The following is a 22,132-nucleotide window of genomic DNA, read 5'->3' as shown; positions in this document are numbered from 1 at the left end:
CAGGTCAATTTATGGAAAACTGACTGGTAATCTAAATTGCTGTGACTTATTAAAATTATAAACTTAAAACTAGGGCAACTGGGGATGTACACTAGAGTTCACAGGAAACCCACAACAATAATCCAGAATTTTTACATCTATGTAAATTGTGTAATGCAAATGACATTACACCAATCAACAACTAAATGAGAAATTTCTGATTGAAGTCAGCATGATAAAGTAATCTTTCATACTTAACCGTTCAGAAATCGTTACAAAAAGGAGTGACTAGTGCAACATCCCAGAGGGGTCGATCCAAATGTACAGTAAACTAGTGGCAAATTAATCTCATAGGCATGGACTGTATAAACGGCCACGTAAATTGCCATGAAACCGAAAAATTGTACGAGATAAGCGTATCGGTGGGCGACCGCCCTCTCCTGATCATAGCTGGGTTGCATGCTCAAACACATTTAGAAAGTGAAACTGAAAAGCACACCTCGGAAAGTAAGGAGGTAAGTTCCTGACAAGACTTTGTCCTAAAACGTGTTTAAGTAGGCTTGATTTCTTATTACAAACGTCTAATTAGTCTCATCCGTTTTCTTCACTACCTATTTAATGATGAATAGTTAATTTGTTTGCGGAAATTAAGATTTGGTTTTGGCACTGGGTCGCTTCAACAGTGTTTATGTGTCGGTGAAATCTAATCCCTGCTATTTGAACGTTAACAAACTGGGTTATGCCTATGTGGCAGGCGTGTGTCCGTGGAGATTGGACGCGAGTAGGAACCATTAAAGCAGCTGTCAAACATTTCCACAGTAGGGCAGAGTTCTGTGAGTGACCAACGACGTGCGTAGCGACGCGCGTCGTTGGTCACTACGCAGCTCGGCCTTCCTCCGTATGCCGTGAGTGACCAAACCAAAGACGAGCGTCGCGACGGACGTGCGACGCAAGTCGTTGGTCACTTTCGGCCTCGCTCCATTTCCACGTTTGTTGCTGTACCTGGACCTTCATGTAGTCGATGTTGATCAATATTGATTTTAATGTCAATAAATTCACATCCTATAACTGATAGTCTACTAATTAAAACAAAATGGTGAGAGGTATGGGCTGGCCAGCATTCCTCTTTTGTACAATATACTAATTATAGAATGTGATTTTATTTGAACCCCTATCGATCATCAAGGACTACAGATATGTCTCGGTGATTATACGAGCTAGGTAAAAAAAAAGAGCGTGCCACGTTACTTATATACATCTGAACTTAAAGCATCTCAAACTCGACCCATGGATACACACAGCACTGGTTAGCTTGGGGCGAAGTGTGACCTAAAACAACTTTGGAACAAGAACTCCTACCTTTTTCCTTCTCTGCCTGCATGTGTCATGCAGAAGTCTGCTGTCATGATGGCTGAGGGAGGGCTTTTGGATTCGTTGGAGGGAGTTAAAGAGGAGATCATCAGGCAAAAGGTGAGGAAAATAAAGTGTTCAAGGTGCATTATAAGTGGGAATGTCAACCTAGATGTATGATGGATAGATAAGCAACATTTGCTACAGTCCGCTGGGTAGACTGATCCTTCCAGCATCCATCTAGGGGGACACGCCCACTTGTGATGTCCCTAAACACCAACACAGCAAAGATTTGATTTTCAAATGGCTTATAATGGCTGATCACACTCACACCTGGTGGAATAATATCCCCCCTTTAACTGATACTCACCGTTTAATAAAAGAGGTTGAACCCAATCAAAATGTACATCTCAACAGGTTCTATACGATAAGTTGATTGAGGAGCAGGCGCAGCTGTTAAAGACCAATTCTGAACGGGAACAACGGACCAAGGAATTCAAGGACCGCTTTGTAAAAATCACAGAACGACTGGAACAGGACAAGGAACAACACCTGGAAACCCTAAACTCTCACAAGGTAATGCTACTTATGTTTTTACAGCTCTGACCTACGCTTGTAAGGTGAAAATTAACTGATAGATACGGTAGGCCTAAAATAAATGTAGGACTAGAGAACGCACTCAGGTTAGGCATGGTACTCTACGCCTTCACGTTCACTGAAGGGCACCATTCCAAAGCCAATACGCCTTCAGGTGCACTGTTCACTAGGGCTCCATCTCAATACACCTTCAGGTTCACTGTAGGGCTCCATTCCAATGCCAAGACGCCTTCAAATTCACTGTTCACTGCGGCTCCATCTCAATCTTACACCTTCAGGTTCACTGTTCACTGAAGGGCTCCATTCCAATGCAAGACGCCTTCAGGTGCACTGTTCACTAGGGCTCCATCTCAATACACCTTCAGGTTCACTGTAGGGCTCCATTCCAATGCCAAGACGCCTTCAAATTCACTGTTCACTGAAGGGCTCCATTCCAAAGCCAATACGCCTTCACAGTTCATTGTAGGGCTCCATTCCAATGCCAAGACGCCTTCAGGTTCACGGTTCACTGTAGGCCTCAATTCCAAAGCCACTTCCCTGCTTTCTCAAATGTCCTCTGCCTCCTAGCGTTAAGTTTGGGCCTCATATGCGCTGAGCCTAGGAGCCTGAGCATGGAGGTCAATGGTTCATCAATTAAAATCAGTGGATCAGTGTTTATTTGATGTTAATAACCATTAAAGAACCAACTGCTCGCTCGTTTATATCGTTTCTAGAGAAAACGTGACTCCCTGATGCAGGAAGAGGAAGAACTTCTTGAAGATCTCAAAGGGACCGAAACAGCCTTAGAAGAGCAGGAAATCAAAGAGGCCGAGGTCGAAGGTGCCACCAATGTAAGTGCCTTACAAATGACCTCTATATACAACCTCATGCGGATTCGAGCCACAGCAAAACATCTTGATTAACAACGCACGCACGCACGCACGCACGCACGCACGCACGCACGCACGCACGCACGTCCTGTAACATCACCATTTGTAGATAACATCGACATCATCGTTGTAGGTGAACACCATGGTGCCCAAGAGGGAGGTAGTCTTCCGCGGTGCCACAGCGGCTACTGGGAATCCACAACTCTTTGACGTGAAGTCTCGCATCAAGTACCCCATGGAGGGTGGGACTGCGCTGATCACGTTTGAAGACGAAATAGGTGAAATTGTCGTTTCCCTTTTGAGATCGCACATTAAAATCCTGTTCACTGTGCATGTATGTACAGTGAATGTTCTTCACTACACGTACATGTACAGGGAAGCACATTTCCATCGCTGTCTTATCGATGTAAATGTACTTCACTGTACATGTACAGTGCATGTACTACACTACACATACACGCACGGTTTAGTACATGTACAGGGATGTCAGTCGATTTGTAGTTATGGCACTGTACTTCGGCTGATGTCTCTCTGACCCCCACCGTTTCCCTCTCGTCGCTCTTCGTTCCCTAGTGGCTCGGAAGATCCAGTCCCTGCAGACCCACAAAGTGACCCTGGAGGGGGAATGCTACATCACGGTAGATGCCCACCCCGTCCAGCTGATGGTCCCCACCTTGGTCCAGGTACCACACTGCCACATACAGCCAGATGTCTCTTTTTGTCTTCAGTCAGCATGTGGATTATACCGGCTTTGTGGCATTCATGGCGATGTGAACCCACATTCAGAGCCTTTGCTCAGAACTACTTCCAAGTAACCAACTTGTGTATCCAGAATCTGATGGCCACAATCAGTCGACCCTAGAACTGCCCAAACAGTCAGCCCTAGAACCGGCCGAATCAGTAACGCCGTAGAACCGGCGGTTTGTTGCCTTCTGGGTAGGAGCTTATCGACAATCCACAGTATGCACGTTGACTCCATCGCTGCGTGCTTTCAGATGGACACCAGGGTGTGTCCCCGCAGCATCCTGGTGTCCCAGCTGCCGGACGTGCCGGACGTGGACAGTGAGGTCATCCTGGACAAGCTGGAGATCCACTTCGGCAAGAGCTTTAACGGCGGCGGGGAGGTGGCCAGCAGACATTTCCAGGAGGACACGAGGAATGCCGTGCTCGTCTTCACAAATGACAAAAGTGAGCATCCGTTCAACTCGGTCTAGGTCTATTGGGCGGGGGCGGTGGTGGTCAGTGACGATGATGGTGGTGGTATGAGGATGATGCTGATGACTTAGCATATATCTTTAGATTGTGCTATTGCATTTCATGTCAAATCCATGTCCACTGGGTTGAAGTTCTATTGTTCCCGTTCCTAGTTGCCCTGGGCCTGACCCAGAAGGAGAACCACGAGGTGTCATTTCCCAAAAAATCGAAGCACAAAGTGAGGGTGACCCCTTTCGTCAACGGAACCATCACTCGTGTAGAGGTAAGAGGTTGTTTCTTTTGAACCGAAGGCCTTGCCCGACCGTGTTGCCTTTTCTTGAACATGATCCTAACTGATACACTTACTTTAAATCATGCTTATGAAAAAGAGTGCTTTTGTCACTTTATCATTAGAGCCATCAGTTCACTATCTAAGCGTCTTAGAGTACCATATTAAGCGCTATATCAATTTCATTTATTATTATTATTATCTACTTCGACTGCAGCGGCCACTTGTTCATACGCATATTAATACTTCATACCATTAGTTCTTAGAATTACTTTCCGATGTGTAAAGAAACATATGGAAGGCACAGAGAGGACCTTCATGAAGCTCCTCCATCTCGTATATTGACGAACCTTCAAGCTTCCCCCCCCTACCTACCCTGACCTCCCCCCTCTGACCCCCCCTCCCCCTCAGACCAAGGCATTGGCGTGCCCCCGCACTGTGCTGCTGACCGGTATTCCTGGCGTCATGGATGCCGACTGTCTGCAGGACACGCTGGAGATCTTCTTCCAGAAGGGCAGCAATGGCGGCGGGGAGATAAGCAACGCACTGTACAACCCCCCAGGCCAGACCGCGGTGGCCCTCTTCGATCAAGACACAGGGATCTGACGCGTTCCCGTCTGATGGGTTATGAGACTTCCATGTGTCCTATGGTGCCTTTAAAACACGAAGGGCGGGAATGTACGATGACTTCATGTCGGAGCTCATGAGTCCTTTATTAACCTCTTCACCGCAAAGCCTATTTCTGAGCTTTTTTCTGAAAACATGCAGTAAAAAGGTAAATGGAGTATATCTCCTTAACCGCAAGGGCTATATTATGTATAATAATATTTAATCATGTTACCAAACAAAACACAGGTAACACCTGTGAGATTGTTGTATATGTGGAAGAAATCACGTTGGATAATACTTGGTTGGGGGGAATAAAGTTAGAACACAGCACAAGTCGAAGATTCTATTTCCGCCTGAATTTAAAAGAGTCCAATCTTTCTAGTGGTGTATCACAAGACGACTAGCTCATGTGTTTTAATGTCTTACGTCTTTGAATTGTGGGTGATTAAATATTTGATCGGCTTTGGTTTATCTGCGAGGAGTATTCAAATATTATCGACTTTTGTTTGGAGATAGTTGTTAAAAACATAGTTAAGAAGGAAAATGTAGGTTTAATGACTCTACAAATTATGTAAAAAGAAAGTAATTAACATATATTTGTCCTTCCTATGAACACAAGTATTTAGAATTATACAATCGGCTGATTCAGCCATTATCTTACTCTGTGGGGAACACTATTAATAGTTTTTAAAAGCCTGTAATCGTCTCAATCGATTAATAAAAATATAAATTCAAAAACGGTTTGTTTCGTAATATTGGCGCTATTGTTTGGGTGAACACACTGTGAACACAGTGTGCCTTCAAAAAGGCAGAGACAAAATGCATGAAAACGGGGAAAGAAAACTACAACAGCATCCAGAGTAGGCCTACAAGTCAGGTTTATTGGAATACACAAACCAACAAACGGTAAAAGACAACCGAGGGGTGAAAAAAAAAGTCACTTAAAAGCCAAGCAAAACGTATAAGAACCAAACTAAAAACAAAAACAGATCACTAAACACAACACAACGTACCCAGCATAGCCCCACTAGTGCAGACCCTGAGTGTAAAACACGAGGCGAAGGAACTACAGGCACTTAGACTCAGGGGAGAACGGCTAGGTGGAGTGACGTGGTGTTAGAGTACATTCAAAAGAAAAGCCCGCCAAGGAAGCATCGCGCGCGGAAAATAACGGCCGACGGAGTGACGTGACGCGGAAAATGACGGCCGACGGAGCGACGCGACGCGGAAAATAACGGCCAACATTGAAAGAGAAAACGGACAGCTCGGCGACAACCTCAGCAACGATCAGTATCATTTAGAACCGCTCCGAAAGAAAAAAACAATGTCCTTATGCTAACACACCATCTAGTGCAGGCGGCCATTGAGAGCTTACATCTAAAGTGGCATTTTTAGTACGTTAGAAATAGCCTATTTTGTGCTAGGGCGCTACATCTACAAACAGGAAATTACCTAGTAACTTTCTCGCCGTCTTGCGTTGTGCGTGCTTGGATTTCCCGGTCCTCAATAGCGTCTCAACAATCATCAACGGACAAGACGCCCAACTCACGCCTCATCTCACCATTCCTTTAAAAACTCTAAAACGGTTCTATTTACACCCAACAGGTCCACGAAGCTTAAAAAGGAAAATAAATGGCTACCAGCTATTGAATCAGAACGACGAGGCCCCCTAGTGGTGAAGAAGGGTTCACAGGGTTTTTCGGTTGGTTCACAGGGTTTGTATGCATTCCCATCACCGACATGTCCGTTCAATTGCATATCCTCAGACATGGTTAGGAATTCCTAAAATAACAATGATTTTTTACCTTCTACAGTATTGCGAGTATTGTAACAACATTAAAAAAGTGAAAGCGTAAAAGAATATACATTGAACTGAGAACTATTCCTATTTAAAATCCACTCAAAAGTAACTCACTAGTAGAAAACATAAGTCTCGCTCCTTTCCAAAAAAACGAAGTAATACCATATGCAACATTTAGGTGCTTTCAGAGTTTAAATACTCACAATATAATTTTGTTTCTGTCATTTGTAAAGAACCGGAAGACCGTATCGCTCAGAGGTACTCAGGGTCAGGTTAGCCAGCTAGCGGTTAGCAAGGAGCCTGGCCCTCTAAACAGAAACCCAGGAGAAGTAAAAATGGTTTAAAAGAGAAGAATAAAAACTATTCAAATTAAAATAAGAATTTGGTAGTTTGCAGCTGTCTTCTCAGATGAACTCTGTAAAGCGGCTTTAACATATATTAAGATAGAACCCGGGTTTCTATGAGAGCAGTGATCCGACAGATGCCTTCTCTCGTTAACCTCTCTCCATTCCATGACTGCAGACGGACCCAAACTCACACTGCATGTCCTTATTGCTGTCCTGAATACAAGATACGCAAAACAAAAAAATTCCTGGGACTTGCTAACGGAAACCAGAAACGAGAAACACCCGACCGACGGGAGAGAGTCAGAGAAAGAGAGAGAGAAAGCAGCTGTCCGTCATCTCGAGGCAACCAATAGGAGGAGTGCATTACAGTGGGCGTGTCTGGTGTGGAGTAACCCTGGTCTTCAGAGATGGGACTATACTTGATCTTCAGGCGTTGTGTGTAAAGGGACAGTTACGCCACCAGGGGGGCCCAGTCGCTCTGCTTGCGTCCGTACTGCAAGGCCAAGCAGAGGAGAAGGAGGGAAACCGGTGAGTTTTTCAGGATCATAACATTACCCGGGGACTGGGAGCAGCTTTGTGTGGACGGTCACCCACCTGCATGTCTGTGAGCTCCTTGTAGAACCTCTTGGCCAGGTCCGGGCCGTTCTGCATGGTAGGGATCTGGTACATCTAGAGTGCGTGGAGGATGGAGGAACCACGTATAAACAAAAATAAATAGCGTTGTTTCCCCGCCATATGAGAAGAAAAGTAAACGAAGACTAGTAGTTCAAATGCGTAGCATTAAAAGGTGACATAATATGCCACCAGGTGTGAGTGTGATTAGCCTTACAAGCCGTTTCGAAAATCAATAGTGGGCGTGTCCACTTAGATCTGTGATGGATAGATGAGCAACGTTTACTTCAGTCCACTGGGTAGGCTGGTAGACTGATCTTTTCAGCACAGATCTAGGTGGACACGCCCACTAGTGATGTCATATGGGGGCAGATTTTCGAAACGGCTTGTAAGGCTAATCAAACTCACACCTGGTGGCATAGTATGTCCCCTTTAATAAATAGCATTATTAAAAAAGGTGTTATTTGATTTTCATTTTTTGGAAACGTCATAGGTCAGGTCAGAATATCGGTTTTGAATTGACTGCATTGGCTGCCTCTGTATGAGGACATTTCCACTGCTCTTGGTTAATTTCTGACCAATCAGGGCATCGCTTCCCCGATTGGTTTCCGGAGAATCCTGCCCGTCTATCACAGGTGGGTGAAAAAAGAAACGCAGGGAAGGAGCAGCGAGGAACGGGACTTCCTTTATTAGTCTAGTTTTTAATTCGCCCCTCTTTAAAGCTCTCGTTTGTTACGTTACGCACAGCAGCGTTAATGATCCCCAGAACCGCGGTGACCACCTGAAGGGAGAGCGCCGCCCTACCTTGTCCTTGTACAGCAGACTGCCGACCGGGCAGACCACGCAGGCGGTGCCCGCCCCGAACACCTCCAGAACCCTCCCGGCGTCCAGCGCCCCCAGCAGCTCCTTCATGTCCATGCGGCGCTCGGTCACCTTGAACTCACCCTGACCACGGAAAGATCCAGAAAGAGAAAGAAGAAAGAATTACATTCAGTGGCCATCTTGCTTTACAAAATGTTTGGTTGTTTTGGTCCCCCTCTGAAAACCTTTGAGAAGTAAAATAAAAAACGATACTTGGGCCCAATCCCATTTCTACCCCTTACCCTTACCCCTCCCCCTTGTTTTGAAGGGGGAAGGGGTAAGGGGTAGAAATGGGATTGGGCCTCAATACTTATAGGGCTTTAACGGCTAGGTTAAGTTAGTAACAAGAGTTGTAATTCCCATGCAGGGTTTGTTGGCCCTTTGACAAGTAAAATAAAAAACAATACTTAATACTTATAGTGCTTTAACGGCTAGGTGTCGAATGTTGCACCCTTTTAGTTAGTTAGTAACAAGAGTTGTAATTCCCATGCAGGGTATGTTGGCCCGGTTTACTGTCCCTATAGCTGTCATGTCAAACAAAGACACTTTCCACACAGTCAAACGGACCAATAACTGACCAATAACATTGAAATTGAATGGAATGAGGCAAAGACTAAGTCTAAGGCAAAGAGTAAGTCTAAGGCTATGAGTAAGAATAAGGCTAGGAGTAAGTCTAGGGCTAATTCTAGTTAATAAGAAAGGGTAACAAAGACCCCGTTAAACATTGTTGGCGTATGGTAAGCTTCCAAGGAATCAAGACCTTTCAGCAGTAACCGATTGTGTGTTCAAGGCGAAGGCTTTGATCCTTCCCCACAGATCACTCTTTCCATACCCCCTCAGGTTTCGAGTGCCCCAACAGAGATCCATCATTTCCATGGTGTCAATCGTTGAAGAGACACCCAAGGATAACAACACCCTTTTGCATCGGGTGTATTTTCATTGGCAGCGCACCGGGGCTGTCTGCCAGCAGAAAGCACCTGTCTCTTTCTCTGAGAGCCACATGGAGGGCACCGCTCTCAACCGACAGAACTAACGAGGCCGTTCTGCCAACAGAAGATATGCGCTCACATCATCAGCGTGTGCCAAATGTCCTGCTGGGAGATTAGCCCCTGCTGTCATCACCTGCATATCAGCGCCGTTTATCATCTTAGTTTCTGAGGAGACGTTCTATCAAAGGCCGCTCACAGAGAGTGTTGGATATTAGATCACTGAGCCGCCTAAGGTGAGAGCTAAGGTGTACTTGCTGAAGGACGGCTCAACATCGGGGATCAAACTACTTTTTGGCTAGGAGGCGAACCCCCTGGCCAACACAGTGTACTACACTGCCCTGGTGGGACACTAGGTTACCTCTGGGCTTCAGCCCCGGTATGTCTCTGGGGCATCCGGCATTCCTTGGCATAGGGGTAACAGGAGAATCATCCTCAAACGAGTTCCTGTTTCGTTTAGGGAGGGGGAGAAACCAGGGAAGGGTGGGGGGGGGGGGGAGCAGGGCATCCTCTCAGGATCCCCACAGGAGGTACTGACCCAGGGGCCAGTGATGATACAAGAGGAGGTACTGGAGGAGGTACTGACCAAGGGCCAGTGATGATACAAGAGGAGGTACTGACCCAGGCTCGAGACAGGTCCAGCAGGGACTGCCTGGTGACCCCCGGCAAGATGATCCCGTCGAGGGGCGGAGTAATCAGCTCCTTCTCTGCAGACGCACAAACACGGAAACATTGACTCATGTGGGCTGAGGAATGTTTACCATCGTTTCCTCATGGTTCCCATAGTACTGCACTGCAGTGTGAATGCCTATCAAAGATTAATTCAATCAGGAACTAGTTAAGTGTTCCAGGAAATCTGCTTCACATGCTTGGAATTTGTACAGTTATTTAGAGAAACATTGCTTGAATGGAGGAACATATTTTGACTCAGTTAAATAAGAAAGAGCAGCTATGGCATCTTCATGTAAGCACGTGTGGAAACCCTAGCCGACTCAAGTTAAGCAGAAAGAGACGAGGGAGACAGAAGCTGTGTTCGAAATCGTTCCCTATTCACTCACTCACTATTCCCTATATAGTGTTCAAGATATAGTGCACTCTAGGGAACGAACAAACGAGAATTCGGATACTACGCTGAACATTTCTTAACGTCATTTGCGTCAGTAAATGCGCCGGGTATTTGTGTGACGCAGACAGATGCGCCCACATCATGTAAACAAACGGGCAATCACAAGGAAAGCTGGAGGTTGTATTGATGATGCATTTCCTTGATCAAGGTTTTTTTTTCTTAATTTTGAATGTTACATTTTCCATGTTAAATCCCAAATAAATTGTTGACATTCCTAAACGAAAGCCGAGACTCCATCATTAAATGTATTCGTTTTCGCGGTTATTCAGCTTCTTCTCCAGAAAAACACGACCGCATTGCATTGTGGTATAAGGGAGTAACCTGTAGGGTACATCGTATGTACACTCAACTTTTGGCTATTTTAAGTGCAATTTATAGTGCATGAAATTAACCACTGAGAATTCGAACAACACTGCAGAATGGCAATCACCCTATATGGTGCACTATATCCGTGATAGGGAACGATTTCGAACACAGCAGACATACACAAAGAGAGACTTACTGACATCTAGGGGTGGGGAAAGGTATCAATTTCCAAAATTGTTTTATTTACATTTTTTCCCTTCCGTCTTAGATTAAGTGCGTTGAAAATATTGTAATATCAGTCGATAATTATTTTAAAACATAAAAACGACATAATCTTAATTCCAAAATAATCCAAATTGACTGGAATCGTGAGATATGCGACCACCCCCCCTGCTGACCTCCGTTCTCCGCGGTCCAGTAGATGAAGAGGTTCATGGTGCCGACCTCGGTGATCTCCTCCTGCTCCCCGTACAGCCACAGCACCTGCTGGCAGCCCTTCTTTAACGCCACGTCCTGCACCGCGATGGTGGGCCCGTAGTTCCTGGAGCCGCCAGGGGGGGGCACCAAAAGACCACGACCAAAAATAATCAGTCCATGTACCTTTGACAGTGAAAAGCACCCTCCCATCTTCTATGTGTGGATGAACACTCACCCTCCCATCTTCTATGTGCGGATGAACACTCACCCTCCCACCTTATATGAGCGGATATACACTCACCCTCCCATTGTGTGTGTGGGGATGATCACTCACCCCCCCATCGTTTATGTGGGGGTGAACACTCACCCTCCCATGGTGTATGTGCGGGTGAACACTCACCCTCCCATCTTTAATGTGTGGGTGAACCGTCACCCTCCCATCATGGGTGTGGGTGAACACTCACCCTCCCATCTTGTAGGCGCCCACCCCGCCCCTCCAGGCCCTCACGAAGGAGGGGTCGGCCAGCAGGGACACGGGGTTGAAGGAGCCTGTGGCGAAGTAGGGCCCCACGGGCCCCACGATGACGAAGAGCATGGCCTTACCGGCCCGGGACACGCCCAGGGAGGGCTGACCCACGGGGGGGGAGGGGAGGGAGACAAGGGGAGGGCGGGAGAAACGGGGGGGGGGGGGGGGGAGGAAGAGAAAGAGGTTTACAAATCAGTTAATCCGGTTGTGTGCAACTGTCATCAAGAGTTCCCTACGTTCACAGGCTCTGTGACTGTGCTCTCCGTTTCACCCGGGCTAACGCCATGGCAGCAAGGCCCTTGTTGCCATGGCGTTAGCCCGGATGCTGCCCAGGCATGCGTGCAATGCGCTGCACCCGGGCTAACGCCATGGCAGCAAGGCCCTTGTTGCCATGGCGTTAGCCCCGGATGCTGCCCAGGGCATGCGCCAGAAGGCCGGGCTTGTTCGGGCCTGTTGCCGGGCGGACCCACCTCCACCCCGATGAACGTGGGCCGGATGTAGAGGCTGGCGTCCAGGGAGTAGGGTACCCACTCCTGGTCCACTTCCACCAGCTTCCTGATGCACTCCAGCAGCTCCGCCTTGTCGAACAGCTGCAGGGAAAACAGGGCAGGCTGTTAGCATCTGCTAGCTGTTAGCATCCGCTAGCTGTTAGCATCCGCTAGCTGGTGGCATCCACCTCCTCCGTTAGCACCCCCCTTTTGATTGGTTTCCATGTCGGTGTATGTTTGTGTTTTATGAATCTTATGCAGAATTGTGTGTGCTCAAAGTACTGGTACTGCTTGGATTATCTTCATTCTTGAAGGGACTTACTTTAATCGCTTTGGACTAAAGTACCAGCTGATTCAATGTACTTTGTGTGTGTGTACGTGTGTGTGTGTCTGTAGACGTGTGTGTTAAAGTGTGTATACATGTGTACGTGCGTGTATTTGTGTACGTGTGTGTGCGCATGTACGTGTTTGTGTGTGTACGTGTGTACTTGTTTACGTGAGTGCGTGTGTACATATATACGTTTACGCGTGGGTGAGTTTGTGTGTGCGCGCGTGAGTGTTTCTTTGTGTGTACGTGTGTGTGTGTGTGCGTACGTACGCGTTTAAGTGTACGTGTGTGTGTGGCGTACGTATGTATGTTTATGTGTACGCGTGTGTGAGTTTGTGTGTACGTGTGTGTGTGCGTGCGCACGTGTATACGTGCACGTGTGTGCGTAGGGGTGTGAACTCACGGGCAGGCAGCTCCTCTCGGCGCTGCGGTGCATGCGCTCCATGTTGTGCATCGGCCGGAAGAGGCGGATGCGGTCGTCCACACCACGGAACGCCTTCATACCCTCGAAGAGCTGAACACACACACACACACACACACACACACACACACACACACACACACACACACACACACACACACACACACACACGGGATAAGTTAGAGCTTTGGCTATAGGTTCGAGTCCAGGGTTATAAAGAGAGCCGACAATAGAGATTGAGATAGAAAGATTCGGAAAATAAACCAACCAAAAAAACCTCTCCTCCCTCTCTACCCCTTCTTCTTCTCCCCCCCCCCCCCCTCCCTTTCTCCACAATTGAGATACGTTGCATTTCATCCACCTGTGAATGACAGGCGAGCCGGATTCCCACAAACCAATCTAAAGGGAAGTTAAAGTGTTTGATTCAGTTCACTTGTTCCCTCGATTCCTTACGCCTCAATAGTGACCCCTATGCACGATTTAGGGAACAAGTCGGACAGGAAAGGGTGGAGTTCTGTAGTCTGAGGTGAACCCTGGAGGCGGACTCGGCTGGCTGGACAGCTTAGTCTGAACTGATGGGAATGCAGAGCCTGGAGATGTTTTTATGATGATTATACGGTACAGTGGGATCTAACGAGCCGATTCTAAAGGGAGGGACTCGGGTTCGCCTGAGGTCGCCCCGGTAATTAGCAATGTGGACACACCACTGATCTGGATTGATATAAAATATACAAATCAAAACTGATTTGGGGCGAAAGTAGCTAAGGAGGAAGAGCAGGTTGAATGGTAACCAGAAAGTCGCAAGTACGATCCCCTGTCCCTGAGCAAGGCACCTCACCCTGACTGCTAATGACAAGCTGGCTGCCACCCTGCGTCGCTGTCTACGCCGTCGGCGTGTGAACGTGGCCATGAATGGTTGCGAGTTGCTTTGGATAAAAGCATCAGCAAAATACCCTAAATGTAAATGTAGTAACCCGAGACATGGCTAGTAGGGACAGCAGACCAGTTGATCCCAGATGCAGGCAGCAGCAGATCACTGTCTATTGGTTGAGAATAACCTTTTGATCCATTGAGCTTCCCGCTCTGTGCTCCACTAGCAAGGCACCAATAGCCTTCTCTGTCCAGGAGGGAGGGGTTCCCCGTTCAGACAGACCACAGCTGTGTTCTGACTCACAGGCCTGGTGTTCACAGGGGCTGCGAGTATTGCTGGGTGACACGGCCTGATACTTCTATCAAAACATAGCTTATCTAATATCCCGATAACAATATTTATCAGGTGTACGCATGTTGTCTGGCAATTCAATAAGTAGTCGATATGAAAGAAAGTAAACAAGCAAACAAAATACTTAATGTATTTTATTATTTTATTAAGAACTTTAGTTCAACATGAACATTGGTTCAAGGTGAAAATACAGAGAAAAAAAATGATTAAATACAAGCCTAATCTACAATAATAAAATGTCAAATATCAAAAAAGGTAAACATTAAAACATTTTGAAGCACAGTTGAGGGAAACTTCGTGTCTACAGTGAGCACGCCCCCTTCTGGCTGAACCCCAGCGCTGCGGTAGAGCTGCTGCCAAGTAACAGAACTAGTGGCAGCACGCCCAACGCTGCTACTGTGGCTGCTACTGCTACTGTTTGTTGCACAACCAGTCTACCCAGAGTGGGGTATATTGTTACCACAGCCCTCGGGCGTGATGTTCCTTCACCTTGATAGAAGCCGATTGAGGACAACCATCAACGCATATTTCTTAAACTTTTTTTTTTACATAACAATTTACCGATCATTGATCGCCAATGACACGGCATTACTTTTTGCCTCACAGGCCAATAGGATTTGGGCTGCTTATACCTTGAAATCATAACGGTATTCTTATTGTGTTCTATTAAATTATCAAAGACCTAGGAATCAATCACCCGCAGCTTAGCCACCAAAAATGCTGCTGCTATTTTTTCACCCATAAAAGGGGCGGGGCGCTACTCAAGGGTGGAGCCCCAGGATTGGCTGCTCTCATGTGGGGCGTGGGGGGGGGGGGGCTCACCTCGATGGAGTAGTGCAGGGCAGAGCTGGCGGGGTGGAGCGACAGGTTCTGGAAGGGCTTGATCTGCGGCGCCTCCCACCCGTCCTTATCCGACCAATCGATGGTCAGCATGTGGTCGGAGAACTGCTTCCCGAAGACCAGCGTGGACGGGTCCGGCTTGGGGCTGGGCGCCGTGTTGCGCTCGATGACCAGGTCTGACGCCTGGGCGCGGCGGGGGGGGGGGGGGGGGGGGGAGAGAGGGTAGAGGAGAGGAAGGAGAGGAGAGAAGGGAGGTAGAGAGGGGAGGAAGAGTGGGGAGAGGAGAGAGGGGAGAGAGGGGAGAGGAGAGGAAGGAGAGGAGAGTAGGGAGGTAGAGAGTGGAGGAAGAGTGGGGAGAGGAGAGAGGGGAGAGGAGAGGGGAAAGGAAGGAGAGAGGGGGGAGAGGAGAGGGATGGGGGAGAGGAGAGGGGGGAGAGAGGAGAGAGGGTAGAGGAGAGGAAGTAGGGGAGAGAAGGGAGGTAGAGAGGGGAGGAAGAGTGGGGAGAGGAGAGAGGGGAGAGGTGAGAGGAAAGGAAGGAGAGAGGGGGGAGAGGAGAGAGGAGAGGGATGGGGGAGAGGAGAGGGGGGAGAGAGGAAGAGCGACGGCGACAACACAAGACGAGGAAGAGCAGAGCGAGCAGACGGATGCAGTGATTACCTTTATTTTGCGGGACTGTGCACAGAGAGCATGCGCTGAATTAAAGAGCAATTGGGCAGGGACCAAGCACGCGTTTGACACAAATTGAGATACACAGAGAGTGAAGGGGAGACAAAAGGCACAGTCAGAGTCTGGTCGAGGGCGAGGCATCCTCACAGTGTTTACAGACAACGCTGGTCCAAGGATCACGAGTGACGCAGATAAACAGAGGGATGCCGACGACACGCCGACATTATGGGCTGTACACAGAATCGCTGTGACGATTGCCGTGAGGTTCGGTTACCTTGAATGAGCTGGCGAATCGCGCGGGCCGCAGGCACAGGGAGAGGGTCTGGGCGAAGGGCCTGTGAAGTACCTGCAGGCAGCGTCAGGAAACACTGTAACAGGAGCCCGGCTGTTCTCAAGGGTCATTCAGTAGGAGTCAGGTGGGCGTCTGGGTGTTACCATGACGATGCATCGATGACTCCCACAGACACAGACATGGCATGGGTCGTCTCACCGTGCAGGTGGGACGACGCACCAGCACCAATCATTTGCGCAGAAACCCACACTAAACAGCAAACACCTATTTGTACTATATTGATGGAGCTGAACACTAATGTTGTTCAAATATACCTAGTTTGCTTTTATCGTTCTCAGCCTTATGTGGAAGATCATAGTGTACACAAAATAACTAAGTAAATACAACATTGTGATGGGAGATACCCGAAAAACCTGACGCTCCAGTTTTGTTTTTTTCTCCTCTACCACTACAGATCTGAGTCCATCACCGTCTCACAACGAGACGGTCGGTGCCAACAAACAACCGGGCCACGACATCATGCCTATCATGTAAAAACGTCAATCATGTGTGTGTCTACGCTGGCAAAACATCCTGAAGGACGGCTGTGGGCTGACCAGCCCGCTTTAAATAGCACCTCACAGCACAGGTCAAATAAAAGACGCCTCAACCCCACCGCATTATTTATATTGTCGACTAGTGACCCGGGGCCGCTTGAAACAATTAAAACGGTTTAAACTACGGTTCCTCAGGCGAAGTAACACAGATCCAATGAAACCGACAGGTCAATTGAGGTCAGGTCATTCCGTGAGGTGGTGAAAAAAAAAAAGTTGTATACATTAACAAATGTAACGAATGCCACGAAAAACCCCTATGGATTTGTTGGTTGTATTAAACCAGTGGCAGATGAACAAAGACGCAGCAATATAAACAATATAATGATTATACGAGTGCTTCATTGTTCTTTGGCTGAGGGTTGACCGACGGAGGAGATCTCCCTGGACTATGCTGCTAGTCTGGCTGTTCGGCATGTTTTTCCCCGTTACCGTTTTTCCAGCTGCGCGGCGCTCATCCCGGTCATGACCGCAGACACGCAGCCGGTCAGGTCGCGTTTACCATCATCAACAATCATTAACATTACATTACAACTACAGTAGATAAAACCTTGATCTTTGAACTCACCGTGCGAAGGGCTGCCATGGTTGCTGCTGAATGAAGACCAAGGTCTAGTGCTCGGGTAGCAACAACACCAAACCACTGGGGTTCCGGTTTGCTATTTGAAGGCGATCTTATATTAACAAAGATCTTCTTTTCCTAACCATTTACATGGTTAGGAAAAAAATACCTAACGTACTGTGTGGAAATGAGGAAAAATCTTTAATTGTTCACAAGTATTATTGAGAATCGTTGAGATAGGGAGTAGACGTGTTATGTTGTTGTGTTATGTAACGTCTTTATCGCTGTTAAACCCTTGATGTGTTGCGATGTAAGTGTGTTTTAATTTGGTATCACAACACATCTGCGAATAACTATCCCGATAAACCATCGGAATAAAGAACTATCGGAATAAAGAACTATCGGAATAAAGTTACAAATACGCTCATGTGATCATTCATAAATGTTTAAACGGGTGGGCGTGACGGACACGTGACACCTGATTGGGCGAGCCGAACAGACGGGGTTCCTCGGGTTCACAGAGGAGCGAGAATGATTGGCCCCCATCGAGGGAGTGGTGCTTGCAACTCAAGACAGAAGTTGCATCAACGGAGAGGGGTGGCGTGGTGACGTGGCCCATGAGCATTCCGATTGTTCAAAGCGGGGCATTCGACTGAATGAAGACATCTTCAAGGAACCGATACCGAGACATCTCACGAGGGCTCCGAATCCACCAGCAACAGTTATGTTCCAGCAAACATGATTTTGGCTGCTTTTGCACAGTTTTTTCAATGCATGACTTCCGCTGAAAAAAAAAATGCACAGAGGATGGGGATGATTTATTCACTGCGCAGAGCAAATGAGTAGGAAGTGTAAATGAGTATGGAAGTGTTTTCCATTTACTCAGTCTATGAGAAGCACTTGACGGCCAGACGTCTGGCAGTGAGGGGGGGAACAGGATGAAGATGACGCTGTTTTTAACGGCAAAGTTATTAGTAAATTCTGCTTCATAGGCCTTGAGTAAATAAGTTGTTATTTGCTTGCTGTCAGACTTGCTGAGCAATGGATGCTCTTCTATTGATTTCTATTGAAGCTTTTAATAAGTGTTTACTCTCTGGCGTGTGACTCCCTTGACTGTGGACTATTGAATTACCTTAGATCAACAAGCATCCATGATTTGCAAAACATGATTTTGATCAACTAAACATGGGTTGCACAATAGTGTCACAACCAAAAACTGCAGTTTTAGATACGATGCCATCGATACTGATCAGTAAACCTTTTGAAGTTTCATGAGTCAGGACATCACCTGATTTGATTACGAAATAGTTATCTCCAATGTCTATGTTAGAAATAGGCTTTCCCACACAAACACATGTTCAAGGACAACTGTTGGTACGAAGGCACATTTCATTTAAACAACGTTACAAACCGTATTGTCGATATTAAGCCGCTATCTGTAACTAAAGTTCTCTCTCCTGGTTTCTAACTTAAAGTGGTCTTGTCTTGCTCGTAAATCCATGGTCCTGCAATGCTTAGAAACTTACGTCTCACGTCATAATGCACACCCATACAAATAAAAACACCACACAACAATCAGTTAGTTATAAAATAATTTCTTTAATGCAACCCTATTTAGCAGCAAAGTCAAGCGCTGATATAGAGATGAAGAAACGTAACAATAAGAGTGAGGGGAAGAGAGAGAGAGAGAGAGAGAGAGAGAGAGAGAGAGAGAGAGAGAGAGAGAGAGAGAGAGAGAGAGAGAGAGAGAGAGCAATCACTCAGTAATAACAAATAAAATAATAAAACACATTTTAATGCATTTAGCAGCAAAGACCGGCGCTGACTTAGAGAAGAAGAAACGTAACAATGATAATAGTTTAAAAGCGTATAAGACGTCGTGTTCCCTCGTTACGTTAACGAGCCGACCGTCGTCTACCTCAGGGGAGGCGGTTCTTGAAGCCATAGTTTAGCTCCGCCCCCCCGCTGAGCGGCAGGTCCACCCCGGTGCAGAAGGTGGCGTCGGCCGCCAGGAACAGCGCCATCAGCCCGCTCTCCTCCTCCGTGCCCATGCGGCCAATCAGCTGAGGGGAGGACGAACAAACGCATGCATTTACATTTTACACTGAGGACATTCAGAAGACGCTTTTATCCAAAGCGACGGACAATAAGTACTTTTGTCAGGGGAAAGAGAAACAACAATATATCTCTGTCGGTACAGTAAGGATGCTCATAGAACCAAGTACAAAGCACTAACCATCACTAGGTTAACCCATTCCCCGTACACAACAAAGATAGCTAGGATAAGACGCTGCACAATTGCTGAGTACTATTTATAAGTGCTAAGACATACAACAAGTGTGTAAGGGTGGGGGTGGGGTTGGGGGGGGGAGGGGGGGGGCAAGGATTGGGGCTCTGCAGAGTCTAGGTGAACTCTGAACATGTACTCTGAGCGCGCACATTTAGGATCTCTCTCATCGCACTTCCACACTGTATGCTGACCTGACGTACAGTTACTGTAGCTACAAACCCCCACCCCCCCACCTTGCTTACTGCCTCACAATATCGTCTTCTCTCCATTGTGCTTCTCCTAGGATCACTGTGAGTGTGTGGCTCATGCCCTGAGCCGTTACAGCACAGGGATCACCATTCCTGCCGCAACAACATCCAAATCCCCCGCACCTCCTTAAAGAACCATTCACAATGTCACCCCCCAGTCCAACCCCCCAGGATTGGTAAACCTAACCCAACCCTGAGTTGGTTTCCTCTTAGACTGTGGTCGTATTCTGTTAATGTTAAACAGGAGCGCTTGCACTTAAAGAAAGCACTTAGCATTTCTGAGCCGATCACAGTTTGGGACATTTGCCTGAGTTGATGCATTTAGATTATCTCCCCCCCCCCCCCCCCCCCTTGGGTCTTAAACCCGTCTTTTCAGACCCGGGTTTAAGTGGACCCTGAAAAATATACCACCGCTAAAGTGGTCCGACCGCAGGCTCCCCCAGTGAGTAACAGATGTATTTCTAGTTCTTGGGCATTTTGTTTATGACTAATATAGGAGGAAAAGTGTTGTAGGGGGAGGTGATGAGCCGGCTAACACGGGCCGGTGTCTGGAGAACTAGGTAACACGTTACACGGGCCGCTGTCTGGAGAACTAGGTAACACGTTACACGGGCCGGTCTCTGGAGAACCAGGTAACACGTTACATGGCGGGTGTCTAGGGAACCAGGTAACACGTTACACGGGCCGCTGTCTGGAGAACTCACCTGACAGTCAGCTCCAGCTTTGAGGGCGGCGGCGGCGTCTGGGGTCTGATCGGCCAACTCCTCCCACAGAGGCGTCAGAACGTTACCGGGAGAGATGCTGGGATCAGATCAATATCAGAATCAGTGTTACTTTTATAACATCTTATTGTACACAGTACACAAGAGTAACATTCTGAGGCTTAGCTCCTCAACAGCCACATAGCAGCAAAAAATACGAGATAAAGTAAATAAAGATATCAAGAAATATGTAAAAATAAGTAGCAGCATCAATAGATCACAATGATAAATACTAATAATGCAAATAAAACAAAGCAAGTAATATTAAGTATAGAAACTAAAACAGTGGTAATAACCTATAATAAGTAATGAGGTGTAGTAAAGTGCAAAGTGTGTTCAAGTGGTAGTGGTACCAGCCACGGTTGATTCCAGTGCAAATTGAAAGAAAGAGAGTAAGACACTTAGTGCAAACAAGGGGCACTATTTAAAAAAAAAAATCTTCAATAAAGTAAGCGAAAGGAGAGAACCGAAAGGTAAAAGAAAGAAAAAAATCTCACCAGTTCACACGCACTTTGAAGCGACTCTCATCCACCGCCATGGCTTTCGTCATGGAGATGATCGCCCCCTTGTGGTAAAAGGTGGACATAACAGGGTGTTGATTTTGGGCTGACCAAATGGGAACAGAACAGCGGCTTCTAGATCAATCAAGTCGAGAACTCACCTTTGTGGCGACATAGGGCACAGCTCCGACCTGACCGAGACCGGCAACTAGGCTGGAAATGTTAATGATGTTTCCTTCAGTTTTACGCAGGTGTGGTAAAGCAAACTGGGAAGGGAGAGATGAGTTGGTTACAATAAAACCAAGTGGGCGTGCAACCGTACAATTTTCCATTTACAAATTACAATTTACAATATGATATAGAACAAGTATATATCTTCCATAATATATGCATATTTAGGGAAGTAGTTTGAAATGTCATTTCACTTTATTAAACGTGTGTGTGTGTGTGTGTGTGTGTGTGTGTGTGTGTGTGTGTGTGTGTGTGTGTGTGTGTGTGTGTGTGTGTGTGTGTGTGTGTGTGTGTGTGTGTGTGTACTTACTTTGGAGGCGAGGAAGTAGCTGATTAGATTGAGATTCAGAAGGTCTTTAAACTCTTCTGCTGAAGTCTCATCTGTCTCTTTATGAGGAGGGTCTGGGGGGGGGGGGGGGGGGGGGGGACAAGACCATAGGGTATATTATGCCACCAGGCGTGAGTGTGATTAACCAATACAAGCCATTTGCAAATCTGCCTTTCCTGTGATTTAGTGACATCACAAGTGGGCGTGTCCACCTGTGGTGGGCGTGTCCACTTGTGGTGGGCGTGTCCACTTGCGATGGACACGCCTGAGCACACTCACACCTGGTGGCATGATACCACCCCTTTAAACAAAGTGCCGGTACGGACGATGTGTGATGTCCTGTCATGCTTTCTATATTTTTTACGATGTTTTTCTGTGACAATGTGGGAAGAGAGTTTATGTGTTATCTGTGTGCTACACTGTGGTGCTACATTTTGTTGTGCCTTTTTAAATGTATGCTGCCCTGGAACCGACTTCACTGTGTGAAAACAA

At 47.0% G+C, this 22,132-nt stretch overlaps 3 protein-coding genes across 3 annotated transcripts in view; 1 reads left to right on the top strand and 2 right to left on the bottom strand.

Moving 5' to 3' along the window:
* The first annotated feature begins 24 nt into the window (after positions 1-24).
* On the top strand, positions 25-5,779 carry ifi35 (interferon-induced protein 35). Its single transcript, XM_056610402.1, has 9 exons — positions 25-494; positions 1,372-1,449; positions 1,747-1,905; positions 2,640-2,756; positions 2,929-3,073; positions 3,369-3,478; positions 3,791-3,983; positions 4,163-4,272; positions 4,690-5,779. Exons 1-9 carry the CDS (start codon positions 336-338, stop codon positions 4,882-4,884), a joined length of 1,266 nt encoding a protein of 421 aa, XP_056466377.1. The 5' UTR covers positions 25-335; the 3' UTR covers positions 4,885-5,779.
* On the bottom strand, positions 5,723-17,638 carry bcat2 (branched chain amino-acid transaminase 2, mitochondrial). The gene is made up of 11 exons (XM_056610550.1): positions 17,289-17,638; positions 16,110-16,181; positions 15,151-15,351; positions 13,089-13,199; positions 12,340-12,459; positions 11,808-11,971; positions 11,325-11,467; positions 10,116-10,201; positions 8,452-8,592; positions 7,630-7,704; positions 5,723-7,528 (listed from the first exon to the last, which is right to left on the bottom strand). Exons 1-11 carry the CDS (start codon positions 17,304-17,306, stop codon positions 7,487-7,489), a joined length of 1,173 nt encoding a protein of 390 aa, XP_056466525.1. The 5' UTR covers positions 17,307-17,638; the 3' UTR covers positions 5,723-7,486.
* Positions 17,639-18,913: 1,275 nt separating this feature from the next.
* The window catches only part of hsd17b14 (hydroxysteroid (17-beta) dehydrogenase 14), a 4,771-nt gene continuing 1,552 nt past the window's right edge, over positions 18,914-22,132 (bottom strand). Inside the window, exons 5-9 of the mRNA XM_056610863.1 lie at positions 21,623-21,714; positions 21,243-21,347; positions 21,079-21,146; positions 20,525-20,621; positions 18,914-19,345 (exon numbers count right to left, since the gene is read on the bottom strand). Coding sequence (XP_056466838.1) covers positions 19,202-19,345; positions 20,525-20,621; positions 21,079-21,146; positions 21,243-21,347; positions 21,623-21,714 — 506 coding nt within the window. The 3' untranslated portion in view covers positions 18,914-19,201. The remainder of the gene's footprint in view (positions 19,346-20,524; positions 20,622-21,078; positions 21,147-21,242; positions 21,348-21,622; positions 21,715-22,132) is intronic.

This window comes from Gadus chalcogrammus, chromosome 2, assembly GCF_026213295.1.
Source record: "Gadus chalcogrammus isolate NIFS_2021 chromosome 2, NIFS_Gcha_1.0, whole genome shotgun sequence".
NCBI lineage: Eukaryota > Metazoa > Chordata > Actinopteri > Gadiformes > Gadidae > Gadus > Gadus chalcogrammus.
This window is presented reverse-complemented; position numbering and strand designations above follow the sequence as displayed.

What these genes read in the sequence shown, in the direction of transcription:
- ifi35 (XM_056610402.1), top strand. Translation starts at nt 336, where the DNA reads ATGGACTGTATAAACGGCCACGTAAATTGCCATGAAACCGAAAAATTG. An exon ending in AGGTCGAAGGTGCCACCAAT is followed by an intron (nt 2,757 to 2,928) that starts GTAAGTGCCTTA and finishes TCATCGTTGTAG; the next exon opens with GTGAACACCATGGTGCCCAA. An exon ending in GAACCATCACTCGTGTAGAG is followed by an intron (nt 4,273 to 4,689) that starts GTAAGAGGTTGT and finishes CCTCCCCCTCAG; the next exon opens with ACCAAGGCATTGGCGTGCCC.
- bcat2 (XM_056610550.1), bottom strand. An exon ending in GGCGCCTACAAGATGGGAGG is followed by an intron (nt 11,468 to 11,807) that starts GTGAGTGTTCAC and finishes TGGCGGCTCCAG; the next exon opens with GAACTACGGGCCCACCATCG. An exon ending in TGGACCTGTCTCGAGCCTGG is followed by an intron (nt 8,593 to 10,115) that starts GTCAGTACCTCC and finishes TTCCGTGGTCAG; the next exon opens with GGTGAGTTCAAGGTGACCGA.